Source organism: Nicotiana tabacum, chromosome 18 (genome assembly GCF_000715075.1).
Source record: "Nicotiana tabacum cultivar K326 chromosome 18, ASM71507v2, whole genome shotgun sequence".
NCBI lineage: Eukaryota > Viridiplantae > Streptophyta > Magnoliopsida > Solanales > Solanaceae > Nicotiana > Nicotiana tabacum.
The window spans coordinates 8,300,051-8,318,750 of record NC_134097.1 but is presented as its reverse complement, the minus strand read 5'-3'; the positions used below and the strand labels follow the sequence as shown (position 1 = coordinate 8,318,750).

General features: G+C 35.6%; 2 protein-coding genes and 1 non-coding gene across 3 annotated transcripts; 1 reads left to right on the top strand and 2 right to left on the bottom strand.

Annotated features, from left to right (window-relative positions):
* The first annotated feature begins 2,106 nt into the window (after nt 1-2,106).
* LOC107780535 (APO protein 2, chloroplastic) lies at nt 2,107-6,660 on the top strand. Its single transcript, XM_016601090.2, has 4 exons — nt 2,107-2,212; nt 3,093-3,229; nt 4,864-5,210; nt 5,660-6,660. The coding sequence occupies exons 2-4, from the start codon at nt 3,095-3,097 to the stop codon at nt 6,486-6,488; spliced, it is 1,311 nt and encodes a 436-aa protein (XP_016456576.2). The 5' UTR covers nt 2,107-2,212; nt 3,093-3,094; the 3' UTR covers nt 6,489-6,660.
* A 620-nt stretch (nt 6,661-7,280) lies between these two features.
* TRNAE-CUC (transfer RNA glutamic acid (anticodon CUC)) lies at nt 7,281-7,353 on the bottom strand. Its single transcript has one exon. It is a non-coding gene; the product is annotated as a tRNA-Glu (tRNA).
* A 1,079-nt stretch (nt 7,354-8,432) lies between these two features.
* On the bottom strand, nt 8,433-12,040 carry LOC107780536 (eukaryotic translation initiation factor 5A-3). The gene is made up of 5 exons (XM_016601091.1): nt 11,825-12,040; nt 9,790-9,912; nt 9,627-9,683; nt 9,298-9,372; nt 8,433-8,803 (listed from the first exon to the last, which is right to left on the bottom strand). Exons 1-5 carry the CDS (start codon nt 11,945-11,947, stop codon nt 8,699-8,701), a joined length of 483 nt encoding a protein of 160 aa, XP_016456577.1. The 5' UTR covers nt 11,948-12,040; the 3' UTR covers nt 8,433-8,698.
* Between the last annotated feature and the right edge of the window lie 6,660 nt (nt 12,041-18,700).

The window sequence follows — 18,700 nt, the reverse complement described above, 5'->3', positions numbered from 1 at the left end:
TGCAACGTAACTGACAAACCTAGCCAAAAAGCTAGCAATATAAAGAAATTGAGTACGTAACACCAATAATATTACCTATTGAGAAACTTAAATTATACTGATAGTGTAAAACTTCGTAGCACTATCTGTGTATATAACTTAAATTTATTTTAATTACGAGGACGAGTGTGCTCTGTTGTAGAAGTTCCGGTGACAACTCTTGCAACATCCATGGCAGTTGCTTCGGGCTTTTTCTTGCTATACAATGTGAAATATGCAAGCGTCATGGCCACGGCGAAGCCGCCGATAGCGGCTTTCGCCGGGCAAAACGGCATCTTACGCGTCTGGTTAAGTACTTCAGTGTTCATGTGGGTTGCTGAAGGCAACTTTGGAGATGTCTGGTTGCCGGCGGCTGCCGCGGTAGCCGCCCCAGAAACTTGTTGCCCCATTGGCGACGCCGCCACCCCGGCCGCCTTGATGGTGGTATGTGGCTGCCCGGGTGGTGGTGCTGCCCTTACTCCGGCTGACTTCACGCTTCCTTGTCCAACCATTTTTGTTTTCTTTTTTAACTAGTGTTGAAATTAAAGTGATTTTTTGTTTGTAATGACTTTTGAATGTGTTTAGGAGTTTAAGTAGTGGAGAAATGAGAGGGCAAAGTTTGACAAGTGGTAGACAGACATTGAATGGAGAAATGGTTAACAAATGGTTAATGGATTTGTGAGGATTAATCCTTTTGTGAGAGAGCATTAAAATAGGATTTGTTCGAGACTTTTGGCCTAACCGTTTTCGTAGTGCTCTAGTGGTTTTCAACTTGGAAAGACCCCCAACACAGAAAAGAAATGAGAGGCGAAAAAAGGAAAATGATACTCCATTACTAATTATTTTATACGAAACAATTTCTTATTTCTAATCCGTCCGTGAACCTTTTTTTTTTTTTAGTCCGTCCCAAAAAGAATGACATCTTTCATTATTTGAAAAAAATTTACCTTTATGCAATAATTTATAGTCACACAAAATATATATGTCTCATTTTACACCACAAGTTCAAAAGTCTTCTCTCTTTTCTTAAACTCCGTGTCCAATCAAATGGGTTCACATAAATTGAAACGGAGGGAGTATATTCTTTTCTTAAAACTTTTGTTTTCTCTGGCTGTTAATGCTAAAAAATATACCAGTTCTAGACAACAAAAAAAATGGACAGATGTATTATAATATTGGAAGACGAATTCAGAGTTGGATACAATTTTTAGTCACTCCCAAAATTAATAACCGATATATATATATATATATATATATATATATATATATATATGTGTGTGTGTGTGTGTGTATTATATGCATATAATATATATATTTTATATACTTTTTGACTAACGAATCCAATTTTGTACCGGTGAGAGTTTTTAACAAAATAAGTGTGGGTTCGATTCTCACTATTCCTCCCTTCCTCTCCCCATCCCCTTCCAGCTTCCCCTCCCCCCTATGGAATAGAAACAATTTTTTGCTTGGAAAAAAAGTTGCATTCCAAAATATCAATTGCTATTATTTAGGGTTGTTTATTGAAATATAACAACATTTGTAAAGCAATTAAATAGCCACAACTTTAAAAAAAAATTGGTGGATACTCGCTTTTTCTTTATTTTTGGAGGTTCGTTCTAGTCTGTTCATCTCAAAATTATACCCTATTCGAGACTAAAACAGACAGGGTGACGACCTCATCTTAAGATAAGATATAGACAATAAGACTTTAATTCCAAATAGTCTCGAGCATTAGTTTTCCTTCAGTTGTGTGCCAAATTTGACGCGGCTAACTCTAAAAATCTTATAAATAGGGGTCCTAAAAATGACTGTTTGTGCACTTTGCCCACTCTTTGTCGGGCAAGTTATACATTTGGTCAGCCAGACAAAATAATTACATTCGCTAGTTAAATATATATATAATATATATAATGTATTAATATATAAAAAATATGTATTTTTCCTGCTATTATTTTTAGAAGTGGCTATACTGTGTAGTTTTTCCTCTCCATACAAACAGCCCAAAAACTCAGCCCTTAAACAGGCCCATCTAAGGGGCCCATCAAGCTATTGGACGTAATTATCTCAGGCCCGAAACTGAACATTATCTGATTTTGCTCCCTTCTTCTTCTTCTTCTTAAAAGCTCCACAAGATTTTTTTGGCTCCTTTTTTTTTTAGCTCTGCCAAATGAAATCTTCACTTAAATGATTTAAGGTAATATCCAAACTTTTCCGTAATGCTATTACAAGATTTTCAGATTTTAATATCTTTTGCTATATTTACCTTTTTGTAAAGCCATTTTTGTAGCTATAATTTAATTGGGATATAACTATTTTCAGCTGCTTTTCAGACGTTTGGATAAATTTAGTTCATGGGTTTTTCTGTTCTTGATTGAAATTTCAGTTTAGTATGAAAATGAAAGTTCATTTTGTGTATTAAAATGGAGAATATATGTTGAATATTAGATTTCTGGTTCATAAATTCTAGTGAAATTAAATGACCACTGTGATGAATGCACCGATTATATTCCCTTTTTATAATGTTAAAATATCTGAATGAGATTGTGACCAGTGTTGTCAAAGGCGAAAGGCAAAAAAGCTCTAAAGTTTGTTGGGGCTTTAAGCTCAAAGCTAATATAAAAGCGCGGGCTTTAATGAAGAAAGGTGCAAATAGAGAAAATATACAAATATGTACGTGTAGTACAAGACTAATAATTATAAGCAAGAATAAAAAATACACAGACAGGAGAATTTAATTTTTTTTTAAGATAAAGTGAAATATCAATTGTTTAGTGTGCCTCTTCAGGATTACACTCATTGGCAAGGAAAAGTATGCGTCAGAGAAGACACTGAAGTGCCCCCTAAGCGAGGCAAAGCGCTCAATATGTTTTGTGCCTCGTTTCAGGGCTTAAGCACGCTTTAAGTGATTGTGACTAATATTTTTGCTCAATTTGATGCCTTCTTTTTTTTTCCTTAACACTTGTTTCTTTTGTGTTTGCTGGACAGTTCTCTCTAATTGGTGCTATCTATTCCACATTTGATTTTATTATCTATACAAGTGTAAGGTGTGAGCCTAACTAGTTCTCTTAATGCAGGAATGGATTGTGGCTGCCTACACTCCCAACTCAGTACCACAGTTTTAGTGTATAGCAAAGGGAGAATTCAACCCCCTAAAGTCAGAATTTTGAGATGCAATCCCCAGTATAATCTAAGTTCACTTGATTCTTTGCAGGTTTGCCAATTCTAACTTGCATTAGTTTCCTAGCATAAACTATCTTTTCACATTACATAACAGCCTCGTTTGTTCTAATATTTTTTGGTTGTTATAGTAAAGTCCTTTTATAAAGGACATATATTATAACTTAACATAAAAATTGGTTCCGAAAAAAATTTGGCTTTTATAGTGAATGACTGTTATATAAAGATGTCGTTATAGAGAGGTTTGACTGTATATCTGAGCATGGATAGTGAGGATTAATGTAGCTGATCCCAACTAGCTTAGGATTGAGGTGTAGTTCTTGTCATTATTATATTCGATGTAGATAAACTGCTTGTTCTCCTAGTGGCAATGTTTTATTTGGTATGTCCTGTAATTTGATGTCCCGACAAACAGAATGGGTACACTTGTTTTTCTGAAAGACTACTCAGCAGTACATACATTTGTTTTATGATAAGTCTTCTACTTCTAGGCTCCAACCTTCTTTGAAGGGAAGGAGGCATAGAAAAGTCCTCTTAAAATGTAACGTGAGTAGGTGTAGTAAAATAGAATGTTATACCTTTCTTTTGTAGGCAATATGCAATGAGGTTGTAATCCGAATGGAGTTAATTCAGCTGTGCAGCTCCGCTGTGTATATTAGTATTCTTGAGGGTTTACCAAATTGTTATCTTATAACTTCATTCTCCCTACAAAAATGAGGTTATCCTCTATTTTGTCTAGTTCATTCTGATAACCACACTATTTTATCCTATTATATTTTCTTTTGGATCGAAGTACCTTTAGTAGTTGTTTGGGTAGGTGATGATAGCAACTTTGTATCTATTAGTGCGCGCAAAGCCTTGTACTCCCTCCGCTTCATTAAAAAAGAAGTCTTTTACTCCCTGCGTTTCATCTTATATGGTGGCAATCGGTTAGGCATGAAGTTTAAGAAAAAGTCAAAGACTTTTGCGACACACCAAAAGTACCTTTGAACTTGTGGTCCTAAACATGTGATGACATTTCTGTGACTATAAATGTATGTTATTAAGGGTAAAATGAAAATTTTAAAGTTAAAGAATTTTCAAATATAGAAAAGTGTCTTTCTTTTTGGAAAAGATTAAAAAAGGAGTGCCATATAAAATGGAACATGAAGTACTTTTTTTTTATCAAAGGAGCAAAGTAATTATCACACCTTATTCTTTTGGTTCGAGATTGTTCGAGCTAGAAACGGTTTTCTTTCTATTTCAGAACAGCCACTAAATACCTTCTTATGTTCATAATTTTATGGTTTAAAAGTTATGATTTAACAGGGTAAGTGTGGTGACCAAAAGAGTTGGCTACGAATCCATAATGGTGTGTAGTGACAAATGTTGTTGTCAAAGAGCATCCTTCGTAGACATTGTCGATTGGCTTTTATTGGTTTTTCCATCTGTGCTTTAGCTTTCATGTGACTCTACTAGGTGATATTGATACATGGATCTGTCACTTGGATCCTTTCCTTTTCTCTGATAAAACTAGCCTGTTAGTGAGTACCATTGCCTTAGTTATGTCAAACCATGGATCTTTGCTTCGGCAATTATTGGAGAGAAAGGATTTGCTTATGAGTTGAATTTACTCAATCCACATCTTATTTATTTTTGTAATAAAACTCGTGTCTGAACCTCTTGCAGCAAAGTTGCAGTGGGGTGGCAATTCAATTGAAGTTTAGAGGTCCATCAGAGAAGTTACGTCCTGTCCGAGCCGCTGTTATCAGATGCGATCATCCGCAAAATGCAGATTTGCCTCGTTACTATTCAAGGAAGGAGAAGAAGCCCTTTCCAATACCTATTGTGGAGCTACGAAGAGCTGCGAGGGAGAGAATGAAAAATCGACTACCTAAAAGACGTGTGCCTCCACCAAAAATCGGATTGGTCATCAAAAGCCTACTTCCTCTCGCGTACAATGTGTTTAACGCACGGATAACAGTGATTAACAATCTCAAGCGGCTCTTGAAAGTGGTACCTGTTAATGGTTGCAAGTAATTTTCTTCCTGATCCACTTATTAGTATAAGATTAGTGTTTCAAAAGGCACTGAGCCTCAAAGCAACTCCTTCCATTGCCCTAAGCTTTATTTAAAAAAAAGAGGGGGTGGGGGCAACCCAGTGCACAAAGCATCTCGCGTTCACGTAGGGTTCGGGGAAGGGCCGCATCCAAGGGAGTGTGATGTAGGCAGCCTACCCTGACACAAACATCAGTGGCTGATTCCATGGCTCGAACCCGTGAGGCCGTGATCTATAGGTCACACGGAGACAACTTGACCCGTGCCCTAAGCTTTATAAGCAAACTGCAAATTGTTGCACTTGACCCTGCATTTTGTTCCTTTTTGCATAGGCAAATGCTACTTTAGCTCTTAACTTGAGAGTGTCATGATCTTTATTTCTAAAAGATGTTTTTAAGTTTTACTGCATAGTTGTGCCAATTCTGCAGGTGGTGTAACGAAATCCATGTGGGACCTGTTGGGCATCCTTTCAAGTCATGTAGAGGATCACAAGCTTCAAAACGCAAAGGACATCATGAGTGGGGAAAGGCAGTTCTTGAAGACATAATGGTGCCACTTGAATCCTACCATTTATATGATCGCCTAGGGAAACGAATTTCACATGAGGAGAGATTTTCTATCCCTCGAATCCCTGCAGTAGTGGAGCTTTGTATCCAAGCAGGTGTTGATATACCCGAATATCCTACCAAGAGGAGAAGAAAACCAATAATATGGACCGGAAAAAATGAATTCGTTGATGCAGATGAAAGTGAATTACCTGATCCCGAACCAGAATCTCCAAAGCCTCCAATTTTAACCGAGATACCCGATGTAGATGTAGAACCACCGTCGAGTGCAGAAGAAACGGTGTTGCTCGCTGAAGAAACACTCGAAGCGTGGGAAAGAATGAGAGTAGGAGCGAATAGGCTGATGAAGATGTATCCGGTGAGAGTTTGCGGGTACTGTCCGGAGGTGCATGTTGGTCCAAGCGGACACAAAGCACAAAACTGTGGAGCTCATAAGCACCAACAACGAAACGGGCAACACGGTTGGCAGACAGCAGTGCTAGATGACTTAATACCACCAAGATATGTGTGGCACGTTCCCGATGTAACTCAATCGTTGCAACGAGAGCTTCGGAGCTTCTATGGGCAAGCTCCTGCAGTGGTGGAAATATGTGTACAGGCTGGTGCTGAAGTCCCGGAGCAATACAAGCCAACTATGAGGTTTGATGTGGGGATTCCTAGCAGTATCAAAGAAGCAGAAATGGTTGTTTAGAACTGGTAATGGTTTCATTTCTTTGCTCTTCCCAATTGTAAAGAATGACTTGTAAAAGTGTGAAATTGATCGAACTATAACAATTACTTGCTAAGTTCTTGCTGTATAATTCATTGACAGAGCTAGCTGGAGCAATTTTCGCAGCCATTATATAATATATTTTTTCCCCTCATGCCGTGTTCCTTCACAAGGTAGGCATAAGGTTTTCACAAGGTAGGGATAAGGTTTGCGTACACACTACCTTCCCAGACCCCACTTGTGGGATTATACTGGGTTATTGTTATGTCGTGTCAATGATTGGCTTGTAGAGAAAATAATGGATGTGGCATGACTAAATTATAAGGTGAAAATAGCATGGGCTAGCCAATTTTCGGACTGGTAATCAAAAAATAGCAAGCGTTGGTAAAATTATTGAAAAATAGTCATTATTTTATGCGAAGATAAAATCTGGACAAAAGTACTCTAGCTGAAACACGGAAAGTTCCAGCATAATATGCTGGATTTTGGAGCTCCTGCATGTAAACTTCTAGTATATTACGTTAGACTCCAACACATTATGAGATTCCAGCACAATAAAAAATTCGGCTCCAGCATATTATGTTAGATTTTTTCGGATCGATGTTTTTGTTCAAATTTTATTTTTACATGAAAAGTAACTAAATTTTGATGTCTTTTGAAATTGTGGCTATTTTTCAGGCTATTTGTGATTTCCCCCGAATAACATTATGGACTTTTGGAAACTCTTAAATAAATACTCCGAAGGGGAGAGCAAAATGGGCAAAATAAAAACAATTCCGTTGCCGGGACTTGAACCCGGGTCTCTCGGGTGAGAGCCGAGTATCCTAACCAACTAGACTACAACGGATTTGTTACTTTAATGATCCAAAAACATAATAACTTCAAAACTAGCAATTGGATGGTTCAAACAATTTACCTTACAGTAGAACCTTTTATAAGCATATCGTCCGATTTACAATTTACAACCTTTTATCTACACATGGGACAATTTACAATTTACATTACAGTAGAAACATACATCGTGATTTATCTCCAAAAGCAATCCAGGAATTTAAGTTATTATATGGTAACAGAGCATAAAACATGATCTGTCTCGAAAGGCGACTTAGGATTTTAAGTCAGTGAGTGCAGAATGTTACTAAATAGCATTGTCGCATTACCTTAACAAAACAACTGATTGTTAATACAATCATCGATCCAATCTCGAAACCAAACAATCTCTTTAATTCAGAATTTAGATACAAATATTAGAGCCAAACCTAAAGTGTATCTCACAGCTCAAATATCCTCAATGGGTTCCCATCTTCAAACAAATTTGACAAATACATTACATATTGAATTATGTTCCAAAGTTGACAAGTTTACTTCACACAGACATTACGACCATGTCCTTGTGCGATAACCAAACGCCCGTCCACTCTAATCTTCTCTACTTAAATACTAGACCTTTATATGTGGCAAGATTCAAACTCGTGACTTACGTCTAACCTACACATCGCACGATATGCTTTTATCATTGAACCATACCCTAGGAGTGTATTGCAGGTAAAAATAAAGATGTTATTTTTTTTTAAAAAAAAATGGTAGCGCCTAGCCAATTTGTGCGCACCTCCATTAATCCACCAAGAACCTGTTACCCCGACCAAAAAATATACCAAGTAACTCAATCCATCAATCTTGATGCCTTTTTTTTTAAAGTGTGTGTGCTCGAATTTATGAATTAAGGGCACATTATTTGCCTAAACATCTCCAAAATGAGATTATTTAAGTCATCAAGATATCTTGAAGCTTGCAATCAAACTGCTACAACTTAAATTATATAAGTGACAGATGCATATGTTTCAAACTACTACGACTTCACAAGTACCAAATGGCATTTTCTAAAAGGGAAAAACAAAGACAAATTTCTCAGTAAGGAACAATGAATAATCCAAAGAAGATGATCTGAATGCAGATTAAGCAAAATATAGGGCAACAGTTAATTATAATAACAGAAGTAACATTCTTGACTGTGCTGTGATGCTGTCAAAGGCTCAAAGCCAGTTCTTTCCTTTTAAGAGTGCAAATCAAAGCATTCAAGCCATCTCAATATGAGATTTTAACGCGAGTTTTTAATCAAGTGATATCGAAGTACCACGTTAGGATATGATAATGTCTTAACTATAGCAAAGGTTTATGCTGCAGAGACACAACTAGTTCTTGGTACCAATGTCCTTAACGGCATTAATCTGCTCTTCGCCCATTGCAGACATAACAGACAGCACAAGATCCTTTCCTTCCTGAAACCCATCTTTAACCTACGAAACACAACCCGGAAAAACTCAATCACTACGACTGTGTTTGGCATGACAAAATTCATTTTCCAGGAAAATAATGGAAAACGTTTTCGTGATGCAATTGATGAGTGGAAAGTATTTTTAAGAATATTATATATATATTAGCAAATCGGATTGTTTTTGACAAAATATTTGAGTACCAAAAATTTAATAATAATATTGTAAGTGTTAGTAGGAGCAACTGACAAAAGCGGGTTGCTCAGATGGTCGGCACCCCCCACCTACAACCCCAGGGTCGTGGGTTCCAGCCACCAAAGGATAGCTCCAACAAATGGGGATCAAAAGGGAGGGGAACAAAAATAAATAAATAAATGGTTGGAGCAACTAATATGCTGAAAAAAAGAAGCTCATATAGTTGTAAGGAAAATAACTTTCGATGTCATGTTCCCCTTTTGTACTGTATAAAAAGATATATCAAAAGAAGCATTCTTTGCCGTATCGTCTGAAGTTGATACCTGCTTCAGCAGAGCCTCATCAGTGGGAAGCCGGAGATCATCCTTGGTGTTTCCACTTTCAGTAAGAAGGGAGACCTAAGACAATGAAACAAATCAAAATACATTGAGAACACTGAAGAAAGAATCAGCGAACGAAACTCCATCTTTGCAAACAGAACTTCATGGATTAAATCATAAAAATTGGATAAATTGTATCACAGAAACTTGGCAAACACCCAAGTTATTTTCCACTATTGACTTCCCGTCCATTACTCAATTTGGTCTTACTAACACCAAAAGAATATCAGTGACTGATCCCCACTTCACATAAGTAGTAAAAGAAAACTTACAAAACCATCTTCAGAGATGTCAATCAGCTGATAGTCTGTACGATTGACATGTGGCACCTGAGAAGAACATGTACAAAACAGGAAAAAATCAAACTTCCTTTGCTGGTAGACCAAGCAATACAATATTAGAGACAAAAAAGAGGAGAAAGAAACACTTCGTTACATCACAGTTGTGGGAGGAAGGAACGATATCTTCAAGTTTCTTTCCATTGAAAATGTCAATTGCCACAAAGTGACATTTAGCATGTCCGTGCTTGCCAGTTTTTGAAGTGGAGACCTCAACAACCTGCTCAAGATTACCATAATAAAATTCAACAACCTTCTTTGAACAGCCATGCATTCAAAAAGTAGACCAGTAAATGAATATACCAGGTAGCACCAAGACCAAAGAAAATAATGGTAACTCAGTATTTTGGCTGACACAACAGTCACACTGAACTAGAACCTATACTGGCCTTGCCTTTCATCATTTTCAGGAATAGAGGGGGGAATCAAGCGAGATAATATGTGTTAATCTTTTAAAGTGAACCTATTTATACTACAACACTTGCTGTTTATTTACTTTTACAGCTGAATAGTACTTGAAAATTCAAATCCATGATAAGGTTGCTAGTGAATAATTAAAAATCCGAATAGTCTGCTGTAAATGGACTAGTCAATCTTATAGAATCCCAGGAAGTTCCATTATTGCCTAGGAGCATGAGCACTATTTAGATATTTTTCCGTTTCAGAATGTTGTTTTGAGTAAAGAGTGTTACAAATACATTGCAGAAGATATACAATAAAGAGAAGAGACGGCAATTGATGGAATGTATCCAACAGATAATAAATCTGAGTTAAGATCCACTTCCTCGCTCACTTGGCTATATCCGCCATTTGAAATGACATGGGTTGTCTTGAAGAAAAAAATCTTGGGTAAAGAAAGAAGGTAAATGTGGCACTAAAAAGCCGCTAGTAATACATTTATCACTCTATCAAGGTTCCTAATTCTTAACCTGGTCCTGGTTTGGTTTGAGAAGAAAATATGGTGAAAGAATGAGAAGAAACCATCTCTTTTCTTTCTGTCTCATTTGTCTTGAAACTTACCATGCACTAAATTAAAATGTAAATGACATCCCTTCCTAGTTGTAAAGGGCGAGCTATTTAGAAGTCAACAGTCATATGGCACGAAAAAGTGCTAAATATGGTTTTGATGGTTTGATCGTCACTACCACCAAGCAAAACATTACTCCGCATGACAGACTAATCTCATTACACCCATCCTCACATTTCCTAACGAGATCGGAGGGTTGGGCTAAATAGCTTGAGAAGAGCATATATTAATTAGTTTGCAGGCTACTCCAACAAAAGACAAATCCCCATTTAAACTCAGGAGTAGAAGCACCTGTAAAGAAGTTCAAAGAGATTGAACCTTAAAATTGCATCTCAAAAGGAGCCTTAGGTAATGGCAAATATAGATACTAAATCGAGCTATTCAGTTTAGTTATCAAAACCAATCCAATTCAGCAAACATTTCTCAAACCTCTCCTAGCATCTACTCAATAACCGGATTCTGAATAAGGTTTCAAAGATTTTGACTTTCAGACATTTGATTCATTTCAATCACTCCCTCTGTCCCATTTTGTGTGATACACTTTCATTTTTAGTCTGTCCCAAAAAGATTAACTCCTTTAAATATTTAGAAACACTTTAGCTTTAAACTTCTCATTTACCGTTAATGTAATGCTTTTATAGCCACAAAAATATATGCATAAAACATCTCGATTTCTCGTTTACAGTCCATCACCATCAGATAAATTCGGACGGAGAGAGTAATAGCTAAAGCAAGGAAAAGTACAGCACACCAATCTGACATGTCAAATTACCAATAAAACATACTAGCTGACCAATATATACATACACATTAATCCAATCAATCATCATTCTTTTTTTTAAAAGACAATAAATCTAAACAACTAAACACATCCTTTTTCCTCTATCAGTAAATACATCTAAAAATCAATTAAAAAGAAAGATCCAGAAGAAACTGAAGCCAATCAGATTCAGAAAACAACACACACAGGCATCATAAGGAGATTATCATCAAGATCCGATTTATACGCACACCCAATTCGAGAAAACACATCAAAATTCAAAATATATGAACTAAAAAGATGAATTTAACCCAAAAATAAAAAGAAAAAAAAAGTGAATTTAACCTTGCAGGGGCGGCCTTTGATGACTATATAACCATTTTTGCGGATAGTACCAGCTTGTTGAGGGTAAGTTTTGGAGGCGCCTGCATCTGCCTTCGACTCAAAATGATGCTCTTCGTCCGACATGCCTATGCTTCTCTCTTTCTCTCTCTACAATGAATTCTTTGCTATTTTGGGGGAAGAACAAAGGACTTTACACAAAATTTGAGGACCCAACAAAAATGAGGTGACGCTTGTTTTATTTACGGAAAATTAACCCTCTTGTGCAACATATTTTAGGGTCACACAAATGTAAAATTTAGCCTAAGAAATGTTATGTGATGGATGTAATTTTTACGTCCTTGATTAAAAATAAAAAATTTAGCTAGCGTTTGGGTATAGAATTGGTACAAAAATTTTTGAAATTGTGTTAAAAAATAAATTTTGAAAGTTGAAGTTGTGTTTGGACACGCATTATTTGAAAAAAAAAATTAAAATATTTTCAAAAACTGATCATATTTCATGAACAACAATGTTTTAATTTTTTTCTGAAAAATAATAGCCAAAATCTATTGTCAGACAGGAGCTTAATGTTTATTTGGTGTTAATATCAAATCAATATATGTGTAACATAAAGAGTAGAGTTATGTAATGTTAAAGGGTTTGATTGAATTTAATTCATCAAAAAATTATACTGCACAAATAAAATAAAAATAATTATTTTGTTATATATAAATTATTGAATCGCCTTAATATATGGAAGGATTCTAATGTAATATAAGAAAGAATTCAAAAATTTCTTAAGGTTATAAGTTAAAACCCAAATTGTGATGTTTTAGAAAGGTAAGATGTAAAATTTTGACTTCGACATTGCTTGACGTGTTTGTACGTTGTACTTAAACTTATTGTACAAACATTGGATGGGGTAAGTTGTTATTTTTAACTAGATGTTTTGGATCGAATCTGAAGAATAGAGAAACTTATGATATGAAGCTTCTTTCCCTTTAATAGATATTATGCAATATAAATTCGAATTAATCATATTAATAAAAAAAAATTAGAATTTAATGATTATTTCTATATGGCTTTTGAATCAAATTCGTGTCGAAAGGTACATGTATTTATCGCTTTAGTAATAGACACTATAATGTTTTGTACGGCCCCATTTAATTTTCTATTTTGTACGGCCCCATTTAATTTTCTATCTTTGACTTTGTACATCCGGAAAATTAGAATTGTTTATATTCTATACGGATATGAACTGATTTCACAATAAGTTTTACACTATAACGATGGAAATTAATTATTCATACAAAATGCGAGGCGATTATTCTCGTGAGATATTTTAATTTATCTCATTATTGTACCAAACGATCTCTAATCGGAGAAATCCATTCCTCACACCCCCCCATATCAAAAAATGATGGACATCTTTCACTAACTTTTTTTTGGTCAATTTAAGCAAGAATCTTGAAATTGACAACATTTATTTAACGATTTCTACGAGTATTGGAGAAGGAATGATGCCTCTAGTGAATGGACAGAACTAGTCCACGATGCTAATTTTAGGTATAATTCCTTATGATAAATATTTAGTATTTATTCTCATTATTTACATCAAATCCAAATAATTTAATTTAATATCTAAAATTTATAGTAAAAATAATTAGTGTGTATATGACAAATATATATCTTGTATTTATTAGTTTAATGTGGACATCAAGATCACGAATAAATTTACCATTCCGTATTTCCATCTTCTTGTTGATAGAAATTTATCTTATTTTTTCAAGTTATTTATTTTGAGGGAGGGGGGTCAAAAATGCCCCTCAACTGTATAAAAAAAAATAGAGCAAATTTGCCCTTAGTTTCTATTTAGTCTCAAACATGCCCTTATTATTAGTGAATTAGTTTAAATTTACCCCTCAACTATGAGAAATAGATTTTATTTATCCTTTGTTAGACTTTGGTCCCAAATATGCCTTTATGATGAGTGGACTAATTTAAATGTGCCACTCAAAACTAACTAACTTTCAACTTCGAGGACAAATAGACTATTTTGAAAATTTTATCAGATCGTAAACTCTTTCAGACACTAACTAATTTCACTTAGTGAGATTAGAATGAACTAAATATATAATCATACATTTAGATAGCAGTTGAATCTTAGAGTTATCATAAGTTTCTATTTTTATATCCCGATCTTGTCATTTTCTTGATCTATTTCTTGTTTAAAGTCACCCAACTATATTCTGAAAATAAATTAATTATCCATAAAGATAAGAGCTGTTTTTCTTTATAGCATAGAATAGGAAGATATTCACTCAGTTGTTTATGGCAAGGTTACTTCTTCATGTGCAATAGGACATAATCACTCGATATGTTTGATTATGCATCAAAGCTCTAGGTTCAATATTTCTACGTGTTATGAGTATGTCTAGTAGAATTTTACGGATCAATATGAAGGCGTTTGTACTTATTTTCGAAACGTTAGAGGATGTTCAAGAAACTTCACTTTCTTTCTTTCCTTATTTGTTATATCATAACTCGTAAATAATGTTTTTAGACAGTACTTTTTAGAACTTTTTTGTTGGATGTTTCTCTTACTCAGAGTCATATACAGATAATGCTATTAGATATAGTAAATAGTTATTTCGTGGTCAGTATTTTGCTCATGCTCTATCCTCAAGACAATGTTATGGTTATACACTGTAAGAATGAGATAAACTTATCCTTTGTCTTTGTGACTTTTGTCCTTTATGTTTTAAACTACTAGTTGGCCACATTGCCAATTCGTTCTGAATTCGTTTTGTTCTACTAATTATTAATACCTATGATAAGATTCTAACAAAGGCCTATGGTAGATCTCTATTTCCTAGTTAATTGTGTTCGAGATGTATCGCGGCATTCTCCTGTTCATCAGCTCGAACCTCATTCTTTTATGGTTGATGTTACGGATTAGCCTCACTCTTTAGGTCAGTAACTTTGCTCAACATTTTTTGCGGATTGTCAGCCTGTTCAGCTATCTAAGAGGATTTTCTGGAGATTTGACTTATTTTTTAAACTTTCTATATATCAAACTTAGAAAGAGCGTAGGACTTTCTCTCTAAGTAAAGAAAGCCAGATCTATCTATTGTAGTCATCCACTTATGTAGTAAGTAAAGTACCTTGCACCTATGAATGCGTACACCACGATTATCATATATATATATATATATATATATATATATATACTCCTTACAAAAATATGATAGTGAAATGTCTTTAGTTATGCAAAAGCAAAATCATATTAGCCTCTTAGGACTTAAACTCTTATATAAACTACTCCTGCTATCTCAATTTATGTAATTTTTTTAATTTGTTTAAAGAAGAACGATATCTTTTTATATTTAGAAACAAATTAAATTTTAGTCTTATTTTATTTAATAAGGTGATTTATAGCTATATAAATGTCTAAATTAATTTTAGATTATAAGTTTTAAAAATCTTTTATTTTTTAACATTTCGTATCGAATCAAAATGTATCACATAAATTGGGACGGATAAGTAATGACTTTTGTGTGTTAGACTTAAATTGGAAGTAAGATTTGTACTACAAATGCTAACCAAAGTGACATAATGGGACCATGGATCATGAGGTTGACCCCATCCTCTTTAACGAGATATATATGAGAGTGTCCGAAGTAATTATTTTATCTTTTGGTTTTTCATCCGAAGTTTATTATCGTTAAAATAGTACGGGTTAGTCAGTTTTCGGACTAGTAATTGAAAAATAGTCAGCGATTACAAAATTATTGAAAAATAGTTACTTTTTGCTGCAATACGGAAAGTTCCGGCATAATATACTAGAGATTGGAGCACTTGTGTATGAACTTCCAGCATATTATTCTGGAACTCCAGCACACGAAAAGTTCCAGCATAATATACTGGAGATTGGAGCACCTGTGTATGAACTTCCTGCATATTATGCTGGAACTCCAACACACGAAAAGTTCCAGCATAATATACTTGAGATTGGAGCACTTGTGTATGAACTTCCAGCATATTATGTTAGAACTCTAGCACATTATGAAATTCCTGCATGTTATGCTGGAAGTTTACATGTAAAAAATTCGAACTCCAGTATATTATGCTAGAATATTTTCCGGATTTTGAACAATATTTTTGTTTAGATTTATCTTTACATGAAAAGTGAAAACATTTCAATTATTTTTGAAACTGTGGCTATTTTTCAATTATCACATGTAAATCTGGCTATTTTTTAATTTGACCCTTCATTATCTATATTGGGGTCCGGCTTAATTTGGATTCGCGCAGGAAAGTCTCACATTGGGGGAAGAGGGGAGGGGTAAAGCGCTATATAACAAAGGTGATTTCATATCCAAAACTCAAACCTGAGATCTCTAGTTAATAAGGAATACTTACCGGTTGATGTTTGGCTACAATTATATATTTTTAGTGCATTACTGATAGAATGTATGAGTCCACTAAACTGTATAGAGACCTGGTTCTATACCAGTTCCCACAGAAATAGCTAATGAACCAGCAAGTAAATGACACAGGAGATTTTACGTGGAGAAATCCCTGCTCAAGGGGATAAAAAATAACGACCTACACTTGTAGGATTTCAACTTCACTACTTGAGCAATCTTTAGATTACAACCTATTGTAACCTAGGAATTAAACTCTTAATCCCTCACTAACTTGTAATACACCTATTACAAGCCACTTTGCAATAAACATATTACAAAGACTTCAATTCATGACTAACTCTATTCACGACACATGCTTTAAGGGTTTATGGTTTTTGGAGGTTCCTAGTTAAAGCTTCTAAATAAGCAAAGTATGAATTACAATGAAAAACTAATACAAAGATACAACTCAACTAAGGACAAACAAAAGACTTGCTGTAGGAACTGGTCCGTAGTAGTGTTGTACTTTGTTCTTGATGTACTTGTGACTTCAATGCTTGATTATCAGATCTTGAGTGCGTGAATTATTTCACAAGTGTTCAAGTGATATTTTATTGTAATGCTTCTTGTTAATATCCTTTGGATGATGTAAACACTTGGTTGGTAAAAAGCCCTTCCCAATGGGAAGTGACTGCTGCATTGTTTCTGCACTATAGCATGTACAGTGCAGGCAGTCACTTTCCAACTGTAGAGTTGACTTCGTACTGCTGTTAGGGAAACTCAAAGGGATCAAGTCCCTGAGTTGATTCTTTTCTGTCTGAAGTCATACAGCACACATTAGCTTGAGTCCGTTGATAGAGATAGATACCAAGTGTACATCATGTCCTTTATCTGGTTCTTATTAATAAGTTTGTTAGATCATCAAAACATAAATCTAAGATACTTTAAACCCATCAATTTCCCATTTTTTGATGATGACAAACTTAAAAATTGAAAACCATTTGTAGAACACAATAAACCAGATAAAGTACCAGGAACTTCACAAGTTCCCCCTGACTCTATGCTTCCCCCTTACTCAGATGCCCCTATCTTACCCCTTTTGGCATCATTAAAAATACAAAAGCAAGTAATCAGCATAAAAAAGTCTAGCCCAGCTAACTCTTGCCACATGTGTGCATACAACATGTTGGAAAAGAGAAATAGAAAAACACAAGCATTTAACAACAAAAAGAGAGTCTTCATTGATTTATAAGACATAAGCCTCTGCCAAGAAAGCAGAGGCAATTTTGGACTGTTGAAAGCGGGAGCAGTTCAGGTGAAATCCATCCACATCACAAAAAAGATAAAAACAACTACCACAAGTCATCAAAACAAAAGAGAGAAACTTGACACTGGTCACTGGCACTGGTCACTGGAAGATATTCCTAGGGAGCACTAGAGGAAGAAGGCTTGGAGGAGGCCACAAGAGTGTTGAGAACAAGGTCAATCCGAGCATTTGCGGACATCTGCTCTACGAGCAGTTTCTCTCGCAGGTTCTCCACCTATTTCCTGAGCTCAGCATTTCCTTTTGACAGACGAGCAACTTCTTCACTTGATGAACTGGAAGGTCCCGGTGCCCCTATAGCCTGACTTAGCTGAGTTTCGAGAATGGCATTCCTTGCCTTCAGCTTCCTGATCTCCTCTATAGCACTATTCTGGGCATTGATCAGCTCGGAGATCGTCAAAGTGCTGCCCATTCCTCCAACCTTTTCATCACATTCACATTCCTCCAGTGTAATTTTCGAGAAGGTCTGTTTCCTGGTTCCCATCTTGGGCTGTCCTAAGGGCACATTAAAAAACTTGAAGACACGCGTGAGAAGAAAGCCATAAGGGTGTCCATGGTTCCCATCCTTGAAAGCTGCCACTTTCTGCATATGTTCAATCATAATGGCAGGCAAATTGATAGAGCGGAACTCATCCAATGCTTCCATTAAGTATAGATCAGACCGGGATATGATGGACCTTCTCTCAGCACGAGGGAGCAGAACCTTATTAACCAACTCAAATAACAGTTGGTACACAAGAAGCAGAGCCTTCTTGTGTACCCGTTCCCCATGATGGACATCTTTCTCTTTCGCAATGGCGCGCCTAAAATTAGAGCCACAAGCACCTCTCACAGATGACACCCCTTCAGATGGAACCCTGAGAATGTTTCCCAACATAGTAGCATCTATAACAATATCCACATCATTCACTAGGACACAGAAGTGGTCATCTTCAATAGTGAAGAGTTCAGCATAGAAACTTTGGACCTCATCCTCATACACCTTGGACACATCCTCTTTGAACAGATGGCCCCGCTGCTGAAATTCCACTATCTCAAGAATTTGTCTCATACCCACCATTTTCAGAAATCTCTGGGTCAAACGTGCGACCCCACAGTACCTTCTGGTACCGCAGCCTTTCTTGCCCAAGTACACTTACACTTTTCACCCTTTTGACAGAACCG